We start from the raw sequence: 26,069 nt of genomic DNA on the forward strand, positions 1-26,069 counted from the left end.
ACTTTTGCTAAATTTGAGTCTATGTTTGTATAAGCAATAATTTTGGTCCCTAAGATGCAAGGGATTTGAGTTTTATGCATTACATCCTAAATAATGTGGTAAAAGTGTCTACTATAGAGCATTACTGATTGTTTACTGTTATCTCAATGTAAACCTTTTCTCTGTGTATCGCAAGCAACTGTACAGTATATACATGTGAATACCTCTATTGAGTTAAGAGCAGCTCCAGGAATGAACCAAAGTAACTGATTGTATGCCATTTTAATAACACCACAGTCTGCACATTCCAAACAGGAGAGACTAAAAGGAAATTGTAATGTAGTAATGTTGCACTGACATTTGCTGCAAATAAAATCTGAATTTGAACAACATGGATTTTGTATTTTGACTACAGCAATGCTTTTTTGGCATTCCATACAAGTAAATCCTGCTTCAAACTTGTTATCTATTCGAATTTTATTGCATATTGATCTTAGAGAATTATGGATTTCAAAACAAACCACTTGATGACTTTTAGACACATCAGTTTCATTGTGATAAATTTCTACAGTAACATGATTAAGTTTATCAGATAGAATCAAGTACTGTTTATAGCATCCAATGCGAATGGCTATGTGATCCTTGTAAGCATTACTAAAAGGAACTGTCCACCCTTCATTTCGTGCTAGCATAGCTACCAAGCAACAAAACACACCACGTGGAAAGAACCCATCTTTGTATCTAATGATCATGGTATCACCTATCTTATCACCAAAATTTCCTTTCAATGACTTGGAGATATCTGGTGGAGCTGGATCCAGAAGGGCAGGCATGAAAAATTTACCGCTAGACAAGCTAGTCATGATATTGAGATGTTCAAACAGTTTAAGGAGATCTTCAAACTGTAGTATGTCATCTGGATCAAAGTCTACTATGTCAGAAGCAAATTTTGTAAGAAAGATCCCTTTTCTTATGTTCTCCATCTTTTCGTGTTCATGGTGTGGTTTGTATTTTAGTTTGACTATCTCAGTCAATATTTCAAAAAGCCATTTTGGTTGACAGAACACTATTTTCGCAATTTCCTTGTAGTAAAGGAAAATTCCCAGTTCATGAAAATACATTAGGATATCATCTATATCCTCATAGTCTTCTTCATCATTTTCTCTAAATCCTACAGAGTGATCTACGTCCTTCATCTTTATATAACACTTTTTAGCTATAGTGATGCATTCATGGCGTGTGATATAATTTTTACCACTTAAACGAATTTCGTACTGAAACAATAGCCAGCTAAGTGGAACATCTGCTTCTTTACCAACAGAAAAACCTTCAATTGCTGACCTAATTTTTTGAGCAGCCTCAGCTCTACCATTTATGTCTAAGTTAGAAATTGGATGAACCACTGAAGCAACGTTTCCTGGGTGACCGTCACGAGTAACTACATTTAAAGTAGAATCCCTTAACACGTCTTCTCGTATTCTTTTATCTACTTTAACAACTTTGCTATTTCTTGCACTCTCTGTATCACCACATTGATCTAAATGAGTGCCTACTACCAACAGTGAACTCTCAATAAGCTGAGGTATCTTAACATTGTTTAAGCAAGAATTTCTTATGGAGTATTGCTGAATGTTAGCTAGAGCAGTTTTCATTAATTGAACAGTGTTGTAATGGGATTCAGGGGTAGACCAGCACTCTCCCTTGTCATAGTAGTCTGACTGAATCTTGGCATCAAGATCTTTTGACAAATTAAACACCATAACATTAACAGTGGAAGCAGTAATTAATGTAGGCATGATATCGAAAAATTCTCCTTGTCCGCCACTGTCATAGCAAGTTATAAAGGTTTTCAGCTGTTCTTGCCATTTCAAATCTGTCTGCTTTCTTGAAAATGATTCAAACATTTTTTCTTCCACTTTGGAAAATTGAGATTTCTGCAAACCAAATGGTGATGGTAGCTCTGCATCAGCAGCTGTGTCTGATTCCATTTTCTTTTGAATAATACATCGCAATTTATAAATTTCATCATCTAGATCAACTGGTTTCCAATATGATCTTGATTCTTCAACATGTCTCTTTATTTCAATCCGATCAAGCACTATTGTGCCTTGTCGAAGGTTAAGATTTTCAAACTGATCACACAAAATGCTAAGTAAAGTTGATTTTCCAGCTCCAGCGGGTCCAAAAATCATTATTTTATACAACTGTAGTTTTTCAGAGCCAAGCTGCCTCTTAATTTTTTCATAATTTTTACGAAAAGTTCCTATATAAAGTGCAAAAAAATATACACTACAGTTAAACTATTTTCAAGACAAATCCATACATTCACACATACTTGCAACATTAAAGTCTTACATATACACACATGTATGTGTACGTACAAAAAAAAATGCATGCACACATAATTTGGTAGTCATCTCCATAAATACTATATTATATGTAATATTTACAGTACAATAGAAGACTTTGACAGAAAGAAAAGTTGCCTAATCAAATTAAACGTTGTCAAAAATTGCAGATCTATGCACAGATGCTTATTGTGGTTTGATGAAATGAAACTTATTAATTTATTATCTAAGTTATTTTTCATCTAAATTGTGACCGGATCTACAAAAAGGGGTCTTATAGCCTTTCTAAATTTCCAAGTTTGACAATTTATAACTTCACAGCTGTTTAACCCATTAAGTTACAATTATACCCAGAAATAGTGCTATGTTAGAGGTGTAACATGACAAAATTTCAGGTTGGTACCTTATTTACAAGTCAAGTTACAAGTTGCTAGCTACATGCAATTAGAAAGGCTATAAGACCTTTTTGCAGATCCAGTCACAATTTTCTGTTGAGCAGCACCACTTACGTAATTTTACGACAAAGTTCCATGCATAATTCACACATTATCATATTTATTGCAGGCATTTAGTGATATATCAAGGCTACAAGATTCAAGATGGCATAAAAATTTCAAAGATTTATGCCCCGGATTTCAATCAGAAAAAAATTGTAGTGTTAATGGCAGTTTCTAACTGAATATATTACCACATACCACGTTTGCAGTATTACTATACACTACAGAATTTTATAATGGAGTTGTTTCTTTGCATAGTATTAATAGCATTCATACATATGACCTGCTAAGTGAAAACTCAATCATTTTTTTATTTCTCAAACTTCACTTGATGAGATCTTTGTTTTCAGGAGGGAAAATGTTAAAGTAGCCATAGACAGTAGGATGTGCAAAACAATCAATTTGCACTGTGACTACATTGAAAATAAATTACAAGTGTTCATTAATCAATCTTAAGTCGGGCGTCTGGATTCAGTGGAATGGAATGGTGAACTGGAATGTTGGAATGGAATGGTACTTTGGTAATTTCAATTGGTGGTCACCTCTTTATAAAGACCACCTCTTTATAAAGACCGTTTAACTTTAATGTTTAAAATGCTGCTATCTTGTTGTTTTAGAGTGTATCCCCATAGAATGGTCTTATTGATCAGTTGTGCGCCACATGCCTAGAAAAGTTAGAGTGATATCTGATTTGTAATACAGCAATATACCCCATGCAAAAACAGTTTGGCTGTATAAAGTGATGTCCCCATCAAACTAAAAGTAACTGACAACTAAAGGAGCTATTATTTTGGTGAGACCAAGAAATACTGACAAATAACTTGCTATAATTTATAAAAATTTGGTCCATCATCATTCACTCGTACAGTCTTGCTGCATTCCTAATTAATTCCCTGTAACTCTAATTGGCTAGTAATTAATTATTTTTAGCACTTTACACTCACCAGCACCGAAGGTCTGACAGCAACATGTGCTGCAGCCTTAGGATTACCTAACCTAATTCAAGGACTTAGAACTAGCTGCCTTTTTTCTCCTCTACAACACCGGACTATTGAGAAAGGTACCAATTTACTAGCCAATTAGATTTACAGGGAATTAATACAGTCAGACTGCACAAGTCAATGATAAAGGACCAAGATTATTATAAATTATACTTAGTTGCCAGTATATATTGACATTCATTTCTAGATATTAGCTCCTTTAGTTGCCAGTTGCTTTTAGTTTCGTGGACACATATTTTTTTGCATAGCCAAGCTGTTTTTTGTATGGGGTATATAGCTATTACTGTATTGTATCATAAATCAGATATCACTGGCTTTTCTAGGGGACATAACATGTGGCACACAATTCATCAATAAGACTGTCTTATAGGGCTCTAAAACAACAATTCAGATATTAAAGTAAAATGATCTTTGTAAAGAGGTGTCTTTGTTAGTAGGTGGTCTTTTAAAAGAGGTGACCACTAATTGAAATTACCTAAGTACTGTTCCATTCCATTCCACTATTCCATTCCATTGAATCCAGATGTCCATCTTAAGTCATGAGTGTAACAAGCTATGGAGTTGGGACTTGTCTCATTGTGTTTACCATGAACCGGAGAGGCGTCAAGCAGGCCTAAAATTAACATGCAGTCAATGGAGAAAATCACACAAATAGCACAATATCTGCACATAATTAGTTTTGGGCAGACACGCATGTCCTTGCAAAACCAATAGTGGTACCATAAAAGCTGATGTGCACATGTTTGTTTGTAGTGTTAACAATAACTGTCACTTGGTTGCTAGGAGATGCTACACTTTCCCAAACCAAGGATTTACCAATGCCACCTCCCCTTTGTGTACTGCTATCACCAGCAGCTGTAATGACCTCAGCCTGGTGATATGTTGCAGCTATGTGGTTGTATTTAACCTCAAAACTTTCAATGGAAACTCTAATCCAATTCCAGCAGTGTAAAGTGCTCCTCTCACTCATGTCTGTACAATTTGACTCTATGTCTGTACATTTGGGATTATGTAAGGACATTTGTCCTAAACACCTTAAAATTAAATCAAGGCCTGATCAAGGAATATATGTATATTCACTCATGCTTTAGGCTGTTGAAGCTTATAAACAGCAACGATAAGCTTAAATTTTACTGCAATGTACACAACTCACGTTTGCTTCATGGGTACAGAGGTGAACAAAAACAATCCTACTCTCCATCAACAGGTAAATCAAATAGTGTAGAAATTAGTTATATGTATATAGTTTCACTGTTTACTGAAGTGATAAAATGTGCATGAAAAGTATTATCTAATCCAAAACAGCCAAGCTGTAAAAAAAGAGTACGGCCCTCAAAAAGGCTATGGTGAAAAAAGATGTGAAATCAAAGGTGGTGGCCAAGAAATGGCTGTGATGGTAGGTTAATGGCAAGAATGTTAATAACAACAATTCAGGTGAATTTGGTGCTGCTTGGTCTTGGCACAAAATTCACCTGAATTGTCGTTATTAAAATTTTTACTATTAACCTACCATCACAGCCATTTCTTGGCTGCCACCTTGGATTTTACATGTTTTCACCATTGCCTTTCTGAGGGCCACACTCTTTTTTTTAACAGCTTGGCTGTTTTGGATTAGATTTCACTTCTTTTTGTATTTATATACCCCAAAATAGGCCGGCTTTGGGACTTTTATATTATCTTTTTTTCTTTACCACAGGAAGAAAAAGATGAAGCAGATTTTAAATAGCTACTTTAACTAATTCAGATTTTATCAGTAAATGTACAAATTATATATATATAATACATACAGTTATTACATGTCAATTAGTTATTAGATGTCAATTACTCCCTACGGATAACTTGTTTACAGCTGATCTCTCTACTGGGTAACTTGAAATGTAGCTGAACTCTATACAGGGCGATTTGCTTGTAGATGAACTCTCTACAGGATTCTCTCTACAAGGTGACTTCTTGTAGCTGAGCTCTCTACAGGGTGATATTTTCGTAGCTGAACTCTCTACAGGGTGATCAATTTTTTTTTTTTTTGCAGCTGAACTCTCTACATGATTGTTTCTTTGTAGCTGAACTCTCTACAAGGTGACTTCTTCTAGCTGATCCCTCTACAGGGTGATTTGTTTGCAGCTGAACTCTCTACATGGTGGTTTCTTTGTAACTAAACTCTCTACAGGATGACTTGTTTCTAGCTGAACTCTCTACGGGGTGATTTGTTTGCAGCTGAATTCTCTACATGGTGGTTTCTTTGTACCTGAACTATCTCTACAAGGTAACTTCTTCTAGCTGATCTCTCTACAGGGTGATCTGTTTGTAGCTGAACTCTCTACAGGGTGATCTGTTCGTAGCTGAACTCTCTACAGGGTGGTTTGTTGCTGAACTCTCTACACGATGGTTTCTTTGTAGCTGAACTCTCTACAAGGTGACTTCTTCTAGCTGATCTCTCTACAGGATGATTTGTTTCAAGATGAACTCTCTACAGGGTGACTTCTTCTAGCTGATCTCTCTACAGGATGATTTGTTTCAAGATGAACTCTCTACAGGGTGACTTGCCTGTGGCCAAATTGTCTATTAGATTACCTGTTTGTAGCTGAATTCCCCACAGAATAACTTGCAATGTAATATAATTCTATAATGGAGTAAGTTATAAACGCAACTGAATGTTTTATTACGGTGACTGTTCTATTAGAGTAGCGACCTCAGACTGGCCAAAATTTCCACTACCTGCAATGTTTTCTTCTTATCTTTAAAGCAGGGAAGCCTTATTCTCTTGCTCATTCAGCAAACAATCTATAATAACGATGCATTATAGTGTTGAAGTTTGGTGTACCGGAATCAAGCATTTCTGGAGCAACAGCATGGAACATTTTTAGGTCCGCATACTTTCTGTAGAAAAAAGTTTGTACAGATATTTGTATTGCAATTATGGCAACGACCTTGTTTGAGTACGGGTGGATTTGCTGATAGTTTCAGAGTCGTTTGAGACTTCCCTGGGCAAAGTGAAGGTGCTGAGTGCAATTCTGGACACATTTTGAGGTGAAACACACTCTTTTACATTGACTTTGGTGAGCTAAATATGATGTAGTGTAGAGTTCGTCTAGGTAACACGTTGTCTCATGAAGTAGCCTCAATATTGATTGTTTTATAGGTCAGTTTTCCAACCAAGTAATGTTAGTGCAGAAGTGCAGCAAAAGGTTGTAGTAAGTGCGAAGCCAAAGCTTTGTGTAAGAAATGTCAACAAGAAGTTAAAACGCAAGGATGAAAAAATCAAAGAACTTAAATCTGAAGTTTCTGCATTGTCTAAAGAAAACCACGGACTTCACAGTCGCTTAGCTACAGCTCAAAGAGCAAGCAAAAAGAATCGGGTTGCTCTTAGTTGATTGAATAAGAAGGAGGAAAATGTTATTATAGAAAAGGATTCTCAGCTATTGAAATTGGAAAATTGCTTTGATGCACCCATGGAGTTGCTGGAAAAAGAATAGAAGATTTGACGTGTGAGATAGAAATTGCTAGAAATGAAAGAGATCAACTTGCAGAACGTTTGACAGAATTTGAATCACAAACATTGAAGACGAAAAAAAACATACACAGTTGTATCTTGACTGTGTCTGACAGTGCTGTATGGAGCTAATGAGTTTAAATGTGAGCACACAGAATGTTGAGAAAGTGATTAGATCTGTACCGCAACATATTGCCGGTATGAATGTTGAAAACCTACCAAAGCCAAGTACTTTGAATGAGATGACATCTGAAATGAAGGGACTCGCATGCCAACAGCTTGCAGAACAGTTAACTAGAACAAAGGATTTGACGCTTCACAATGATGGAAATTCGAAATTTGGGCAACACTATGGCACGTTTCAAGTTTCATTACCAGACAGCTCATATTCTTTGGGCTTATGTGAAATGCTTACTGGATCTGCTGATCTGATGCTCAAATCACTACAAATGATCCTCGCAGATATTGAAGCTGTTGCAGGTGATGGAATAGGTGATAAAATATTGACAAATATTAAGAATAGAATGACTGATCGGCATATAGTTGAAAAGAAGTCCAATGGTTTGCTAGAAGGCTACAGGCAGTAGATCTTGCCATCAGCTGTAGCTGGATGGGATGCTCTCTCTGAGGAAGAACAGCTGAATTTGTCATCTTTGAACTTTTTTTTTTGTGGAATGCACCTAACAGTTGGCATGGCTGACTCTGTGTTATCCATTTTGCTTGAATGGGAAAATGCTTACTTTGATGAAGTCCCATCAAGACATGTTTTAGCTTGCAAAACAGAACCTGGTGGCTTGTAAGACTCTTAGCAGACATGGCTGCGAGAAAAGCGGTGTATACCAACACTTCACAGCTTATTTGAAGCAATATGGTGTGCCTCATAATCCATTAGCAACATTTCGAGGAAATCGCTTCAACATTGTCTTCTATGATGCTGATGCTCTTTTCTTTATTGCTCCATTAGTCAATGACTTTTTTTAAGAATGTGTGGCAAACTCCAAATCAGCTAATCAAGGCTGTTTCTGCAGACTTGGCAGTTCCTGAGCATTTAGCTGGGTGCAAGGCATTGGGGGTAATCAATAAAGTGATCACTGGACCCCTTTGGAGGGTACTAGAAGACAAAGATATAACTATACTTGATATTAATGGATGATTTCGGACTTTACTGTCTTGCTTAGATGAGTGGGCTATTGGTGCTTCTACTGTGGTTTCTGGTAATGCCATTGTCTTTGAAGATTTCTCTCCAACTGATGATGCAATCTTTGAATGCTTATTTGCACCAAGTGAGTATGATAATATTGTAGAGATTCTTACTGTACTGTTTGGTGCATTTTCATCTTTATTGACTCGTCCTGTTGGTGAGCATCTATCTAATGGGAAATATGATGCTACAAATGTATCTTTGGTTGCAGAAACAAAGTCTGTTCTGAAGACCAACACTATCAGTGAGAGGGATTTTTCACAGCTGGATTGCTTCCTCAGGGAAAAACCAAATGCATCCATTTTATCACTAGAAGTTTTGTTCTGCAACAACAAAACTGCTAGTTGGTTGAATGATAAATCTCCTGCTGAGTGCTGAGAGTTGCTACACAAAGCAAGAAGTAGTTCATCCGGGTTAAAGCAACAGTATCAAGTTCGGAGAAAGAAGCTGATTGAAGACCGTGCTAAACTTCTACAAGAAAAACAGGCTTCTTTGCTTTGTTTGCGAAAAAAGAAGGTGCGAGAGAAAGAAAACCTTACCAAGGCAGTCATGAAGTTTGGGTTATGGCAGAATGAACAGCATGTAGTGGATGGTCTTGCAAAACTAAAATCGAAAACTAGCAAGTTGCATGCTTTGAAAGTTCAACTGGATTTCAGACAGAAAGTTTTGGAGCAATGCCCTACAGATAAAAGTATATTCCACCTCTCAAAGAGAAAAAAAACTGTCTGTAGAAGAAGTTTGCAGCAACCTGCACAAACTTTTTTTGCCACCTTCTAGTGAAGACCAAGAAGGACTAATCGGCCAAAGAATTAAACACAGATGGATGGTTGATGGAGAAGAGCAATGGTACTCTGGAATGATTCTAGATGTTGTCCCTGGTACAGATGACTGGTATATAATGTCCAATATGACAATGAAGACCAAGTTCTGTCATTACATTTGTTTATGGACATTTAACAAGGTGACTTGGAATTTGTGGATTAAGCTTTTTATCTTTATTTTTGTATATAGTGTATGTGAATTTAGTGTGTTCTAGTTATGAATTTGATGAATTCCTGTGAAACGAAAAGTAGGTGTGGCTAGTTAAGTGTGCAATTTGTTTCTATACATGTCTACATTATTGGGTCTAAATTTGGTCTCACGTTTACTGAAGTTATGAGTTGTAGAAAATTTAGTGCAAGTAGCGGTGCCATTTTCCCTATGGAAAAACTGTGTACAAAAAAAGCCTTACACTGACAGACATTACTAGCCATAAAAAGACAATGGAATAAGATATTGAAAATCTGTTTTCAGATCTGGTATCCTCAATACTTTCTTTACACACCTGTAATGTAAAAAATTCAAAATATGCAATAATTAAAATTGGTCCAAGGTTGCTAATTAGAGTATCTTGATCTCGCATTTGCTACACGTAGTTGCGTTTTGAATCATAACTCAGTGGTTTGTAATCCGATTCTTCTGTACTACTGCAAGGACTTTCTATGATGATTATTCCAGCTACATACTGATTTTCAGCTCATTGCTCTAAGCGGTTTGCCTGGTAGACGTGAAAAACTAATAGTTTTTTTATTCATAAAAAGCGATCGCGTAATTTTGACACAGGTTGGGTTTTGTGTCATATCTCCATGGTCTTTATCTCAATTCTTTTCAAACTACAAAAAGGCACTCCTACAATGGCTACTCCATCTACATATCAATTTTCAACTCATTCCTCCAAGGGGTTTACCCTGTAGGCATGACAGACCTTCGACCTTATTTACGCAAATAATCGGTCATACCTCTGTGAATGTCGATTAGATTCCTACCAAAGTTGGTACGGAGATCTGCCTTAATGAGCCCTTTAAGTGTGCCACATTTCAGCCTGATCCGAGCACGCATTCGTGTTTTATGGCGGATTTTGCGAAGTGTGCGAAATGAAAAAAACAAAAACGAAAAGATTAAAATGAAACTTTGTTCACTCGTATCTCGGAAATAGCTGGAGTGATTTTCTTCAAATTTGGCATGTAGACTCCTCAAACTGGCTGGCACTTCTGTAGCAAATTTGGTTCCAATCGGATTAGAGATCACAGAGCTACATAGGTGTGAAACTTGCGTTTTCTTTCTTCCTGTTAATATACTCATGGTGTACAAAACGACACACGGTAGCATGCATATATTTCAATATGATTTATCTTGAAATTATGTAAACTAATCAAGTTTTCACTCAGTGGGTCATGTATATGTGTGACCAGATATACAGGAGCCAAAGTCAAGGTAGCACCAGCACTATCAGAGTAACAATTACTATACCATGCTATGTGCATGTATTACTGTTTACTACTGGACAAAGAGATAGGCTGTGTGATACGAACTTTTTTTTTGGCATGGGATGCTTATGATGACAGTATAGTAATGGCTTTTCACCTGCAGAACAAATTCCTTTTCAGTGTTGAAACTTAGATGACGTTTGTACTTCTGGATTACTTGATGATTAAGTCAGCATGAGAATTGAAAAGCCAGACACTATTTATATTTTTGCGCAATGTGCTTTACAATGCTATCCCTAACGGAATGCACACAATAGTTATTTGCAAACAGTATGAGCATAACATAGCTATAAATTAAAACACAATGCTATCCAATTCGACATAATACTGTTACTTGCAGTTCTAAGCACAAACGTACCAGATTGAAAAAATGACGCCACTGAAGTTTTGGAAGATTCCTGACAACGTTGACTTCTTAAAACACCATGTAAGTGTGGTTTATGAGGTTTCAGTGATGATTCATTAGTGCCTCCATCATTTAATTCTTTCCCTACAAAAGCAGCATTTGCTTTACTATACCAGTTAACAGTAACTGTACCAGAAGTGTCAGTACCAGAAGTATCAGTACCAGTATTGGTGTCATCAACTGCTCTTTTAAAAGGGGAACTTAAATGATTATCTTTGTTATCTAGTAAAGGAGCATGTCTTGTGTCTGTGGAAGATACAGGGGTACACACTAGTACATGTATAGTAACACATATTTCCCTGTTGATTAAAGTTCCAAAAATGCAAGTAAATAAGCCCACACAACCAATGCAATCTGACCAACATAACACAAAGGTAAAGACATAGGAATGGGAAATACCCTTTGAAAGTTATAGTTTGGCTATGAGTTTGAAGGAGCATTAAAGTACATACATATATGAGGAAACATGGTAACCCTTTGAAAGTTATAGTTTGGCTATGAGTTTGAAGAAGGAGCATTAAAGTACATAAATATATGAGGAAACATGGTATGGTGTGTGCCAAAGCTGATACGCCACACTGTGGGTATATTGACAGGATGAAAGAAACTGTAATTTTCATTCACACATACATAGTTGGTACCAGGAGTGGTGGAGAAGGGGGCTGTAGCCCCTCTTAAATTATCTATAGTTGTCATTGTACAGTTCTGCTGATTGTATTACACCAAATAGCTAACTATACAAATGTTTAGCTACTAGCAATTCCAGTGAGTTACCTGGATTCTCTATGCATCAAGACCGATATACTCTAATAGAGCAGTCACCCCAATACAACATTCAATAAATTTAATATTAATACTGACTGCTAAAATTATTCTGATTAAATTTTAGAGTCTATTTCTGGAGGAAGGGTGGCATGCCCCCAGACCCCTGTATAGGTCTACTGGACACTAATATAAACGCCTAAGATCGAGATATCCTAATAGAGCAGTCACCCTAATACAATAGTCTCGCTCTCAAATTCAACCACAGAAGGCCTAATTTTCAGCAAGCCCCCAGTCCTCCCTTGAATTGGCATGAATGTGCTTTGTATGCTAAGGTATGTCATCCCTACATCCCCCCCCCCCCCAATGAAGTTGTCTCATCCACCCCTGGTTGGTTTATAATAAAATGTGCGGAATGAATTTATGGTGGAGATGACCGCTGGTTATTCCAGCATAATTTTATTTGGGGCACAATTGGTAGGCAAAAGTGTTGAGCATAGTGCTTGCATAATAGGCACAATTTTTGTACATTGGCTATCAGAGAAGCTGAAACTCTGCCTATTTTGTGTGACGCAGATTGGGATAATCTGATAAAGCACTTTTAAGCTACTTATGAAGGGAAGAGTAGCAAAAGCATTGAAATATTCTAATAGAACAGTCACCACATCTTGAAAGATCCTAATAGAACATTTCCAGGAGTATTCAAGATACAAAATAATTTCTAAGAGCATATTAGGGGTATCATAAACAGGGCACAAATGGCATAATTGGAGCCCAAAAAGTTGCAGTGTAGCTCAAAACTAAAGTGATATATTGGCATATTGTGGCTCTTAAAAATACAAAAAAATATTAAAAAACAACATAGACTATTGCTTAGACTCCACTTTGTATTGCACAATATTGTGATACAAGGTAATATATTGACATGTCTACACACTGTATCATTGCAACTCTACTAGCTAACTAACTTACTAACTAACTAACTAACTAACTTACTAACTAACTAACTAACTAACTAACTAACTAACTAACTTACTAACTAACTAACTAACTAACTTACTAACTAACTAACTAACTAACTAACTTACTAACTAACTTACTAACTAACTAACTAACTAACTAACTAACTAACTAACTAACTTACTAACTAACTAACTAACTAACTAACTAACTTACTACCTAACTAACTAACTAACTAACTAACTTACTAACTAACTAACTAACTAACTAACTAACTAACTTACTAACTAACTAACTAACTAACTAACTAACTAACTTACTAACTAACTAACTAACTAACTAACTAACTTACTAACTAACTAACTAACTAACTAACTAACTAACTAACTTACTAACTAACTAACTAACTACCTAACTAACTAACTAGCTAGCTAGCTAACTAACTGATGCATAAATTGAGGTTATGGACATGATATCTTAACTCTTTGACATCAATTCAGCTAATACTGATAATCCCTGGTTGAGATATCTGAATAGTGCCTACAGCAAAACAAGCTCATTAAAAACTCCCTCTCTTCAACTGACAATTTTATAAGAATTCTATACTGCTCTCCTAAACATGGGTGTGAACTGTAGGATAGCTTCTCCATCACATAAAGATTGGAAGATGTAAGATGGCATTCCATACAAGTTTTTACAGTAGCGTAGATATGTCCACAAGATGACATCTGTTGTTTTAGGTCCCAGACTGCTTGTATGGCTTGCTACTGTGCTTGGGAAAAGCAGCTAGCAAAAGCAGACCACTTAAGACTGGCAGATTTTGACAGTGAAATTTGATAGTTTGCTCATATAGCTTTGTGTTCATGGTGAAAAATTGAACCAGCTGTCATGAGCGATAAGATCAGTTTTCCCATACCCAGTCACACACAACTTTGATATGCAAGATTACATGATCCACAAATAATGTAAAGCTGTAATCTTGCTGTTATTGCTGTTCTAAGTGGCCAGCACTGCTTCTGGACGTGTTTCATGGCTCTAATTGGTAGTTGTATGTATGTAACTTGGTCTGGGAAAACTGGTCTTATTGCCAGTATAAAAGTATTGAGAAATGCCAGTTTTAAGTATTCAGTGTGTTTTTAGCTCCATGACAATGCCAACCTTCAGCCAAGTACAACTCGACAATGGATAAGGCTGTGGGCTTGATTTCTGCACTGTTTGACGCACCTTCATCCTGAGACATGACTTTTCGCCAACTGCAGTACGTACAATACACGCATCACAGACTTACCTTTGTCCTCCTTTGTGTTCCAGTTCTTTTTGTTGACAGCAAAAGGTATTAATTTGTGGTAGCATGAGTGTTCCCTATGGCTGTGGTGGTAGCTGGTGGATATTACACTTATTGTGATTGCAGAGACACTTCTTGCACTGTTCTTAATTCGTATTGCTGTGTAATGGGCAGAACATAGCTGAAGACAAAGCATATTGGCACTGCATTTTTAAGTAATCGATTGTTGGGGTGCACATTCAGACACAAAATTATTTCTTGGCATGCCTGGTACCATTCTTTATTTTGATGTGGTAAGCATGGGTTTCATTAGTCAAAACTGTGTTATAAAAAAGTAAACAAACACGTACAATGAAAAATTAGGAATTTTAAGTTCAATTAGAGATCATAGAAAAAAGTAGGGAAACAAGGAAGGTCGCCTACACCTGCAGATAATACTAGTGGACATTTAATCCCTAAGTCAGTCATAGGCATAGACTGAATTAGGGATTAAATGTCCACTAGTATTATCTGCAGGTGTAGGCAATCCTCCCTTGTTTCCCTACTTTTTTCTGTGATCTCCAATTGAACTTAAAATTCCTAATTTTTCATTATACTTGTTACATAATTATAAGCATAACAACATTATCATCCTAGTACATTCACAGCAGTAGAGAGCTGTACAGTACTTACAATTGGGCATGTGCAATAAGAAAAACTTACCAGATTTATAAAATGATACCATTGAAGTTTTGGATGATACCTGACTACACTGCCCTTTTATAGCAACGTCTGATTTTCCAGGCTTACAAGATGATTCATCAGTACCTCCATTATCTAATTCTTTCCCTACAAAAGTAGCATTTGTTTTGCTTGCCAATTAACAGTAACTGTACCAGAAGTGTCAGTACCAGAAGTGTCAGTACCAGAAGTGTCAGTACCAGAAGTGTCAGCACCAGTATCGGTGTCATCAACTACTCTTTTAAAAGGGGAACTTAAACAATTATCTTTGTTAGGTAGTAAAGGAGCATGTCTTGTGTCTGTGGAAGACATTATGTACAAGTACACAGTAACAAATACATACTTTCCATTGGTTAACGTTACAATACAAGTAAGTAATATTGTAAGAACAAACTAGTATATTAAAAATTATAAACTTTAAAAAAAATGAAATAGGGAAACAAGAGATGAATGATGGTAGCTATTACAGCATGGCTTGGTGGGATATCCTTACGGTGGCACAATTATTTTGTCTTCAATGCCAAAGTAGGGATTTCCCACCAAGCTATGCTGTAATAGCTACCATCATTCACCTCTTGTTTCACAACTTTTTATCACTTGGATCAATCCCTAATTTCATTTTAAAATATATAATTTTAATGTACTAGTTTGTTTAGTTTTTTTTTAAAGCATACAGTTAATTATAAATGTGTGACTGTTCTATTAGGGTGATTGCTGTACTAGAGTATCTCTAGTCTACAAAGGTGTGGTCACTATTTCCTTATAAATACAGCTTGCCCTAAAAGGATGTGGTCATTGTGGTCTCGATCGATAGATCATCACAGTAATGGGTGTGATCTTGTGACTTATTGTGAAGATAGAGTTTGATTGAAAATAAAAGACAAAACATAGAGGGCACACACTTGTCGGAAACCCAAAAGGCACATCCCACTGGTGAGTTTGTTATTGTGGTGTAAAATTGTGGCCATGCACTGCTTTGTTTGGCCTCTAGGCTTGCGACTGAGGTCAGGCAGTGAGGCAGACTAACTTTCGAGCTTTGATGATTTATTTTTAAATTCTATATGTGGCCACCTGTAAGTGTTTCTTGTTACATTGGTCAGTATGCCTGTATGACTCAACCTCGTTTCAACTTAGAATTGATGCATTGTATTTCCTTAGATAACTACTGCATCTTAAACCACATTTGAATAGTGGCTGCACTGTGCCCTTAAAGCTAGAATATAAATGTCACCTTTAAAAAAATGCCATGACTATTAATTAAATGCAATATGTGATTGGGCCTGCATATGGGTACATAAAATTTGCCTGCTTTTTCATACTTGATGATTGATAACTTTGTATATGCCATCATGATAGGCTATACAAATTAGATGCCTTATTCAACATTCAATTGGCTAGATATGGAATGCAAATATTCTATTCCAATAGAGTACCAAACTAAATAATAAGCTTTGCTTTTCCTCATTTGAATAAGACAAGTAAATGAAAGCCTCATTGGAGCATGCAATAGCAAAAAGAAATGAGACAAATGACCAAAATAGCCAAGCTGCAAAAGAGGGTATCCTGGGTGTAAAGGTGGCAACCAAGAAACTGCTGCAATATTGTTAAGACTACTTTATTTAAAGGCATGAAGAATTTTCATATCAAAATGATCACAGTGCAGCAAGCATTATGACTATACTGCTGTTGTGTGCTTAATGGTTTCCCTTACTAATGTAAAACAGCATTTACAATGCCTCAGAACGCTTTAACAGGTTGATAAAGGAGTGTTTATTACCATGCTACAAATTATTGAGATGGTATATTTAGCGGAATGGCAGAAACATCATTTACAGATTATGGACAGCCTTAAAACATCCACTACCAGTTAGCTACTCACTGTAACATATATAAATACAACTACATAGAACTCACCACAGTTGAAGCTCATGGTCTTTGTAGCACCGAGTTTCTGTCTTCTTGCAACTTACTATCACCTGTGGTAATCAATTCTTAGACAGTAGTTTTATTTCTATTTTTAATGTAAAGATCAGGCTTTCTTCTTTTCCTGCTACAATTAATACTAATATTTATCTTATGTGACTGATTACCACGTTTTGAATTGCAGAACAATTGGTCAGGCTTAGTCTCGAGTGGCCATATATACTCTATTTTTTTCAGGGTGGCATTTACAGATTCTCAATTATAAGTGCCCAACCTTGAAGGCACTTCTAGTAACATGTGCTTCAAAATACGGAGTGTGAGGGTTGAGATATAACTACACTCTTAGAGTGTCACAAAGACCATGAGCTTCAACTGTGGTGAGTTCTATGTAGCTGTATTTGTTACAGTGAGTAGCTAACTGGTAGTGGGTGTTCTAAGGCTGTCCATACTCTATAAATGATGATTCTGCAGTTTCCGCCAATTCCACTGTTTCCACCGTTTCTACCATTCTGCTAAATATACCATCCCCAAATTATTACCACTGACTCACTGAGAGCACCCATACAAGTAATGAGCAAGACTCTGATTGACCTTGTCAGTTATCCCCAGACCATAACTGTATTAATGAAACTAGTTTCAGACTTGTGGCAAAACATAGGCCAAATAATAGCATTTTTCAAGAAGGCAATCCATCCACCATAGTACTCCAGTGATTACGCAATAGCTAATTTATTATCCAATTAACATTCCATGGCTTCTGGTAAAGTGGTCATGATCACCCTTATTATTGGTTGGCATTAGCATCATGTATTCTTATCATTATTTGGTATTAACCTAGTTGAAAGCCATTGCTTGTCTACTACCTTTGACTATATAACCTGCTTTTTTTTCTTCCTTAGGGGAAGGGGAAAGGGGGCATGCACTTTTCAGGTTACATATAAGTAGAAGGTATCTCAAATATATTTAATTGTGAGTATTGAACAGTTCACGTATTTGCTACTGTGCATAGCTACAGCAATCAGAACAAAAGTTCAGTGATGCTTATAACTGTAGCTGAGATCACTGAATCAATGAGGTATTCATGTTGGTTACAGTACAATTGCTTTCCTGAAAAAAATTGGTTGGAACAAGAAACCTTCTTGATCACTCTCCCTCCCCCACTTGTATCTCAGCTTGTAATACTTGCCTTGTAAGCTTTTCAAACATATCCTTATAATCAATTGCTGGTCCCTCTGTGTCACTTTGTCAATGGCATTGCTACCACAGTGAGCCATAGGTGCTGCTGCCACTATGCCAGCTTGTGCTACAGCCTCTTTCTAAATAAAAAATAAATAAAAGTCATGCAAATGCAACAAAATCAACTATTATATGACCAGGCCTGCAAAAATAGGGCATGTGGGCACATAAGAATTGCCTACTTTTTCAAACTTTGTATTCCATGACTCGGGGGTTTAGAAAACCCGGACCGGACTAGGTCAACTTCTTCAAGTAAGCCAATTCACACAATAGCTGTAACATACAATTCACGCAATAGCTAGCTATAACATACACTCTTCACCTTGTAGCCACTCTGCCAAGAACATAATTAGCTAGCTACGATGGCTCAGACTGCAACAGCAATCGCGCACGAAACTTCATCCACGATAAAACAACCTAACTAAGCTATTAAAATACTTTCTACTACATTTCAATACACAATCGCTACAAAGCTACAAGCTCGTTCTGTTGTAGTCAACTGTTACACACACTAATGACCGCCCGAATTTATTAGAATCGTGATATACAAAGTGAAAGGAACTAAGATAACAGCAAACCTCTGAATTTATTTCGGTAGTGATGAATGAGTAATGGAATATTTGCTACATGTCAAGGTAAGCTTTAAATAGAACAAAACCTTACTACTCCAGAAATCTCTACAAAGCTACCCTGCATGGGCACTAGCTTACCTTTCTTAGTTTAGCCAGTCATCCATGGCCATTCCTTTACATAAATTCGAAGGTTTGCTGTTATCTTAGTTCCTTTCACTATGTATATCACGATTCTAATATATTCGGGCAGTCACTAGTGTGTGTAACAGTTGACTACAACAGAAAGGGCTTGTAGCTTTGTAGCGATTGTGTAGTGAAATGTAGTAGAAAGTATTTTAATAGCTTAGTTAGGTTGTTTTATCGTGGATGAAGTTTCGTGCGCAATCGCTGTTGCAGTCTGAGCCATCGTAACTAGCTAGCTAATTATGTTCTTGGCAGAGTGGCTACAAGGTGAAGAGTGTATGTTATAGCTAGCTATTGCGTGAATTGTATGTTACAGCTATTGTGTGAATTGGCTTACTTGAAGAAGTTGACCTGGTCCGGTCCGGGTTTTCTAAACCCCCCCCCCCCCCCCCATGACTCTGTGGCCATGAAATTTTTAGCACTTGTTAAACATTTAGGTGTTGTTACAATACAAGTTACAGAATGAAAATATTTCATCCCAGTACTGAGATGTGACATGTTACGTGATGGCATACTTTATGCCCACATGCCCTATTTTCACCAGCCCAGTCACAAATTTGCAGTGCTTACCCTCTAAATATGGAATGAAACATACATACTGCCCAGACAGCATGACCGAATTAGAAAAAAAATAGGTGGTATTAAAACCCACATGACTTAAATATTGTCTAGATATCAGACCATTAGTAAGTGTTTATGTATGTAATCTATTTTATAAAACAAACTAGTAAGATCAGTTAGGCTACATTTTAGCGATTTAAAATTCTCGGCACATGATCAATCTTGCTGTCTGAGTTGGTTTGTTTTCATAACATAAATTTTCTACATATTTTCCAAGTGTATTTGCACAATCGTCCACATATTGACTTCTTTATATTTACCTTATTATCCGCATAACTGTATACTGTATGACACATACAGCACAGTTATCATACTTAAGTATAGAATATTATGAAGCGTATAGAATTCCAAAAAATATTGGATCTTCATGGGTCCCCGGGTCCATCCCAGTTTATTCCTACTGGTGTGTGTCAAGAGGCTAATACAGTACAAGGCAAAGCCAAGTGTTGTATTTGCCTTGAGCCCCCCTCCCCCCCCGAGTGCTGTATTTTCTGTACACACAAGCATAGGCAGTGCTTTAAGGGTGCTAATGGGTTTATAAAGCCATTCAAGGGCCAACCCACATAACCGCATGCAGCTGTTACATCATAATTGGCAATATTATGCATACTCAAAGTATTGGTGTTAGGCGGCTGTGTTTTGCACCAAAGAAATTGTCCAAGAAACAGCCTGTTTCATTTGAAACCATCAATAAAATATGATCATCTGGGTTCCCAAGAGTGACAATAGAGGGAATTACCCTGAATGTAAGTGTTAGTTTTGAAGACACATGCGAACGCAAGCTGGTTTGTAGCCAACACATATTCTTCCTGTGTTTTCTGGAGTGATAGTATATGCTGTAAGTTTTATTTATGATTGTACACTGGTAGTGACGATGTTCCAGCTGGATTTATCATCCATTACAAGACACTGACTGTGTGTTACAAGACATTACTTATCAAAGAGCAGGCTTGATGACTCCACAAGCAACAGGAAGGTGTTCCAGTGTGTAAAGGAAAGGAACTAGAGCTTTTCTCAAGCTCAGAACTTTATTTATAACTTGTTATTTGATGAAATTTGCATTTGTGGGTTATTGGAATTTGTTGTAATAACTGTTCGACGTGCACAAGTTCTACACTGCATTGTAAAAGGTGATATTCTGGAATACACGATAGTCGGATCTCTACCAAACGTTTGGTGGGCCATCAGTGATAAATTTTGGAATTATAATTGTTGTGATCCTGCACAAAGTTACAAGGCCTGGAAGTCCAAGCCTGGAAGTCAAAGTTTGCTAGTGTGCACTCGCTCTTTGTTGTATAACTCAAGAAGGAAGAAGTGCAAAGACAAATCCATGTGCTAAGTTTCCACAAAGAATCTTCACAGCGAATTTGATGCCTGTGCAAGCAGCCAGTATCAATAAAAGAACAGCATATAAGGCGCTAGCACCCCTAAGTGGTATATTGTATTCCTGGTTGTCTGGCTTGGAGCAGTTTTCTTTAGTACTCAAATTGCTGTGATTTTCGGTGATCAGGCGATCAGTAAGTGTTTATATAATCTATTTCTAGTCGTAGCCCACACAAATGCTTTAAAGTAGGGGCCATAAAGGTCTGGTCTTTTTCCTGCCCAAAATATCATCCAAAAACAGCCTTCATTATTCTTCACACCACATTGGCAGTATTAGTTAGAAGTCCAAAAATAATTGGGGGGAATCCCAAGCATTTTCAACAAGCTTCTATGAAATTTCCATTTAACTGACTTTGCTACTAAATAGCTAACTAACTAACTAACTAACTAACTAACTAACTAACTAACTAACTGATGCCTCCAGTCAAGCACACAGGCTAGAGTTTTTCACTGTTTCTTTGGCCTCGCACATGCTTTTTCATCACTGCGGCAGTTACAGTAGACTTACCTTTGTCCTCCTTTGTGTCCCATTTCTTTCTCCACTATCATGTACAAGCTGAATTCAGGGTATTTGATAAGACAAAATGGTGCTCCATTGGCCCAATGGTAACCCAAAATGACCCACACAACTCATGGCTTTTGCTCCATTTTTCTCATCATTAATTCAGTTTTGTGGTAAATACACTTCACACTTGAAGTGACTGGTCCAATGGTATACTAGTACATTCCTGGATTGGGCCAGTTTGGCTCAGAGTCAGAATACTTATCAAAAACCCTGGCTGAATTCCGTATTACGCATAATAGCTTCCATATGAGAATCATCCATGATTACCACGGTAATTGGTCTATTAACAGACGTGCTTCCTGTACTGGTCCTCGATTGTAACACTGCATAATGGACCTGAAATGAAGCAGAATGTGAAATTCACCTTTTAGTAATTGATAATTGAGGCGCAATTTCCGTAGTGACTGGAGGCACTCATGGTACTGTTCTTCATTCGTAACACTGCACAATGGGTGAAACATAGCCGATGCCCAAAAAATGGCCACATTACTTTTTAGTAATTCATTGCGGTGCGTGTCTAAAGTCATTCAATTAATTGGTACTTATGGCTAACAACATTCTTTTCTTTGATGCAGTAATGTTCACCAGTCATTTCAACAATACAAAAGCTAGTGCAAGGACAATTACACTTGAGTAGGGATCATAGTATAAGAAGCAATGCAACAATGGAGATCATCTACATTAACCCTATGGCTGTACTATTGACAGCCCATGAAGAATGGTTAAATGTCTAGTATAGCTGCAAACATAGAAGCTAGACTTTGGTTTGGAGTCATCCCAAATACTTTGATACCTAGCCAGTTCAAAGAATCGATTCGCTTTGACTCATTATATTGAGCGACATAGAGCTTCATATTGTGGGACTCATTTTTGTAGTGGTTGCTAAGCTGAGTATATTGTTAATATAGACTAGTTGGTTGTTACTAAAGGATAATGAAGGCACAAAATAATTGTTTGGGCGATCGTGGATGCATATTTCTACCCATCGCGTATCAGCCTTTGAACAGACCACGGAACAGCAAAGCTACTACTGCTAAGTTGAAATAGGTTACTTACAGTTCTAAGTACTTAACTTAATAAAATAACTTACTTACTGTCCCAATAGCAAAGTTGGTTGGCTTAACTTAGTACAAAAATGATAACAATTTAAATTCCATCCCACAATCACAAGTTTTCTAACACTGCATGTTGAAGTATAGTAATGTATTAATGACGTTTTAACTTATGGATTATGTTCTGATGGCTATTAGCCCATGCTATTAAAACTAGGGTTAAAATGAATATTCTAAATGAAAGAGAATGAATATTTTTAGTCAAGAACGAATAATAGAATATTCTATATATAGTATAATACTGAAATACAGTGAGTATGTGTTATTTCTTATTATTTATATTCAATTGTAAAACATCATTAAAATTTGATATCTTAAAACCTCAGTAGGCAGCTTTTGAAATGAAGTAGAAGTGTCTGATGATGTAGCCACTAGAGGTGTACCAATCAGTTGTATCGATATCTGATTAAACTGTCCTAAAAGAGCTGATACTGATTATATAACAATTAAATTATTGTATATTCTGTAAAGTGTAAATCAATAGAACTACAGGTGTAGCTACTGCATGATGTATATTCTAATGATTTGTAGCAATGAAAAAAACAGAAATGATGTAACTTAGCTATATTGTACAACTACCTATGGTGGCGTGGCCTCTATTACACAACCCAGACAATTAGGCACCACAAATATTTTAATACATGCTCCCTTGTCCAGATTACTCTGTGTTTTGATTAGTTACCAAGATGGCTGTTATACACAGGTGATCACTTTAGTTTTTCTGTAGTGCAGTTTTTTATTCTTAAAGTGTAGCTAACAGCTACAGTTCTGGGTAAGAATACTTTAACACTAATAGCAGTACTTATACGCACAGTCATATGGCTTCTCATAACGGCGTTTTATAGAATAGTATAGAGAGGCTTTCCGCTTGTTTGTAGTGAGCAAAAAGGTTTTTCATAGCTGGCCATGCAAACTAATCGACTCATAGAGCATTTGTTCCTATTATTTCTGAATATGGAAGGTGTATCGGCAACCAATCCGATTATTGGTACATCTCTAGTCCAGTGTCTGATGTTGTTGAAGTTGTAGAGACTGACAAGGATTCCTCATTACTAGTGTCCGCCACCTTTCGAATTACAATAATTGCTTCAAACGAATTTGAATCGAATACAAATTGAATATTCGGTTTATTCGTTTTAGCCCTAATTAAAACCACAATTGATCTTCAGATGCTACTGTATAAAGCAAATGGGATGGGTTCTCATTAGTTCTTTCACCTATTAGGTGAGTGTGCCCCAAGTGGTATATATCACTTATGCCACGGCTGCTTGGTATTTGCTGATATTATATACCTGCAGCCCTCAGGCTTTGGGTGTATATATCAGCAATCCCTTGCAGCCGTGGTAAAACTATTAAATATACGTATACATGTATCATATGGCAGCGGCAGCACTGTGTACATATGAGTACAAAACATGATACCTGATCACTAATACTAGTTTGTTCTTTGTCATCATCTTCACTCTTCTTGGACCCCCCTTGCTTAGGATTGGACTTCTCTCTCTCTATAGTGCTCAGTGACTTAGGAACTATTTTTACACGTACGACTGCATTTTTACTTGCAGCTGATATTTGATGCGTCCTTTCAAAAATTGAACTTGACTGTGTCTTGGATGATGTAGCATTACCAAGTTTGTCTGTAGATGCTACTGCTAATGATAATGTTGGCATCATTGAAGTTGCCAATGATTCACCTTTGATAGTACTGTTGGTGGTAGAAGTTTTAGTGCTTGGTATAGCAGTAGTCCCTTGTTTGTTGATGGCTTCATCTTGATTATCATTTAATAGTTTCTTCCGAAAAAGAGGTCTTTTTGCTCTAGGCTATAAAAATGCAGCAGAACAAACTCATCAATGTATATAGTAAAACATACGTACAAGGATCTCCTTAAAAACATTAAAATCTCAATTAACTGCACCTAAAGCCTATTTGGATTATTTTGCAATTCTCTATTTACATTGCTATGAACCATTTTAAACAACATATGTATTATACACAGAAGTATGTCTTTAACTGTTTTATAGTTAGCCTATCATGGTTTTAAACTGGGTATTGATACAACAATATGATGCTCCATTGGCCCAGTGAGAACACAAAATGATCGACCCCAACCCTCATGGATTCTGTCCCACACTATGCACAGTACATGTCAAAATACAGTTGATGTAGCCATAATAGGAATTATAGCTGTACAGTGTTGTAATTTGTGATGCTTTAGTGTTACTTTGCACTTTATGGGAAAACAGTAAGTGGTTGAAGCACACACTGTAAATCCTTGCTTGTCAAAAGTGTATGTAACAGAAAAGATCGATATACTCTAATAGAACAGTCAGCTATCTGATTATTTATTAGAGTTACTGACTGTTCTATTAGAGTATATCAATCTGCTATCTGATATGCATTTTGATAAGCAAGAATTTATAGTAATGTTAGCATTATGCTCAATGCTTTCAGGTACCTATTATGCTTAATTATTATGCCAGCAAAATTGGTGGGTCCCTAGTGTAGAGTATACATAATAATTTCGAACGATGATTGTGATTGTGAACACTAAAAAAGCATAGAATTACAAACTGATATAGCTATTCAGAGAAATTTATACAAGTCACAAACAAAATAATTTTATGTGACCAGATCTGCAAAAACCCGACACAATTGTGCATTTTTCAAATTCCTGTTTGTTAAATATTTATAATCTACTTAGCCAAGTGTACCCTCTGGCAAAGTTTCAGCTTCATATGCCAATAACTTTAGGAGTTACAGCCCTACAAAGTAGCAACAACAGAAAATTCGATTTGTACAGCAAGTATATAGGGAAAATAAATTACAGGCGCCTACAAAAATGGTTGTAACTTACTAACGAAGTGAGGTACGAAGCTACAATGTTCACCATCATGTTCGTCATGAATAGGGGAATCAATTGCTGGGTAAGTTTTTCCTTTACTCACCCTTCTTCACTGCATACAAAGGCAAAATTTGTGAAGAAAAATCGATCGCTTACAATCGCTTCGACATGACGTAAACAAACGTTCATAACTTCCGTATCCTTGTGTCTACTCCAACGAAACAATGATTTTCCAACTCCTCTTGAGCAGGCGAATAAGATGATATCCAGGGTTTTACTGTTAGTCCCTTCCTTCACTAAGAAAGCGCTCAAAAAATTTACGAAATTTTTCAATAATACACAAGTATTTCACCCAATGTATTCAATGCTTTATACTGTAAATTTAGGCTTGTGTGATTGTGTCGGGTTTTCGCAGATCCGGTCACGTATGTCAATTTATTTAAACATAGAAACATACATGTTGGAGAAAAGGCTTTTGCTGGAAGCATTTTTACAGTGTAGTAAGTAGCTTATACCAACGTTGAAACCGGGTCACTACTGCTGACCCGGATGACCCGGATAGCAATCTGGGTCAGACCCGGATGTGACCCGGATTAATTAAAGCCGAGACGTGTTTCAGCTAGTCTCGGGTGAGCAAACGAGTCTACATTTTGAGCGTTCGATTCGTGTTGAGTAA

General features: G+C 36.7%; 1 protein-coding gene across 1 annotated transcript in view; it reads right to left on the reverse strand.

Moving 5' to 3' along the window:
- LOC136247675 (uncharacterized) overlaps nt 1-26,069 on the reverse strand; it is a 48,818-nt gene that overhangs the window by 14,085 nt on the left and 8,664 nt on the right. Inside the window, exons 6-12 of the mRNA XM_066039504.1 lie at nt 23,973-24,371; nt 18,065-18,194; nt 15,111-15,254; nt 14,938-15,063; nt 11,361-11,474; nt 11,181-11,312; nt 204-2,242 (exon numbers count right to left, since the gene is read on the reverse strand). Coding sequence (XP_065895576.1) covers nt 204-2,242; nt 11,181-11,312; nt 11,361-11,474; nt 14,938-15,063; nt 15,111-15,254; nt 18,065-18,194; nt 23,973-24,371 — 3,084 coding nt within the window. The remainder of the gene's footprint in view (nt 1-203; nt 2,243-11,180; nt 11,313-11,360; nt 11,475-14,937; nt 15,064-15,110; nt 15,255-18,064; nt 18,195-23,972; nt 24,372-26,069) is intronic.

This window comes from Dysidea avara, chromosome 2 (genome assembly GCF_963678975.1).
Source record: "Dysidea avara chromosome 2, odDysAvar1.4, whole genome shotgun sequence".
NCBI classification, from domain to species: Eukaryota; Metazoa; Porifera; class Demospongiae; order Dictyoceratida; family Dysideidae; genus Dysidea; species Dysidea avara.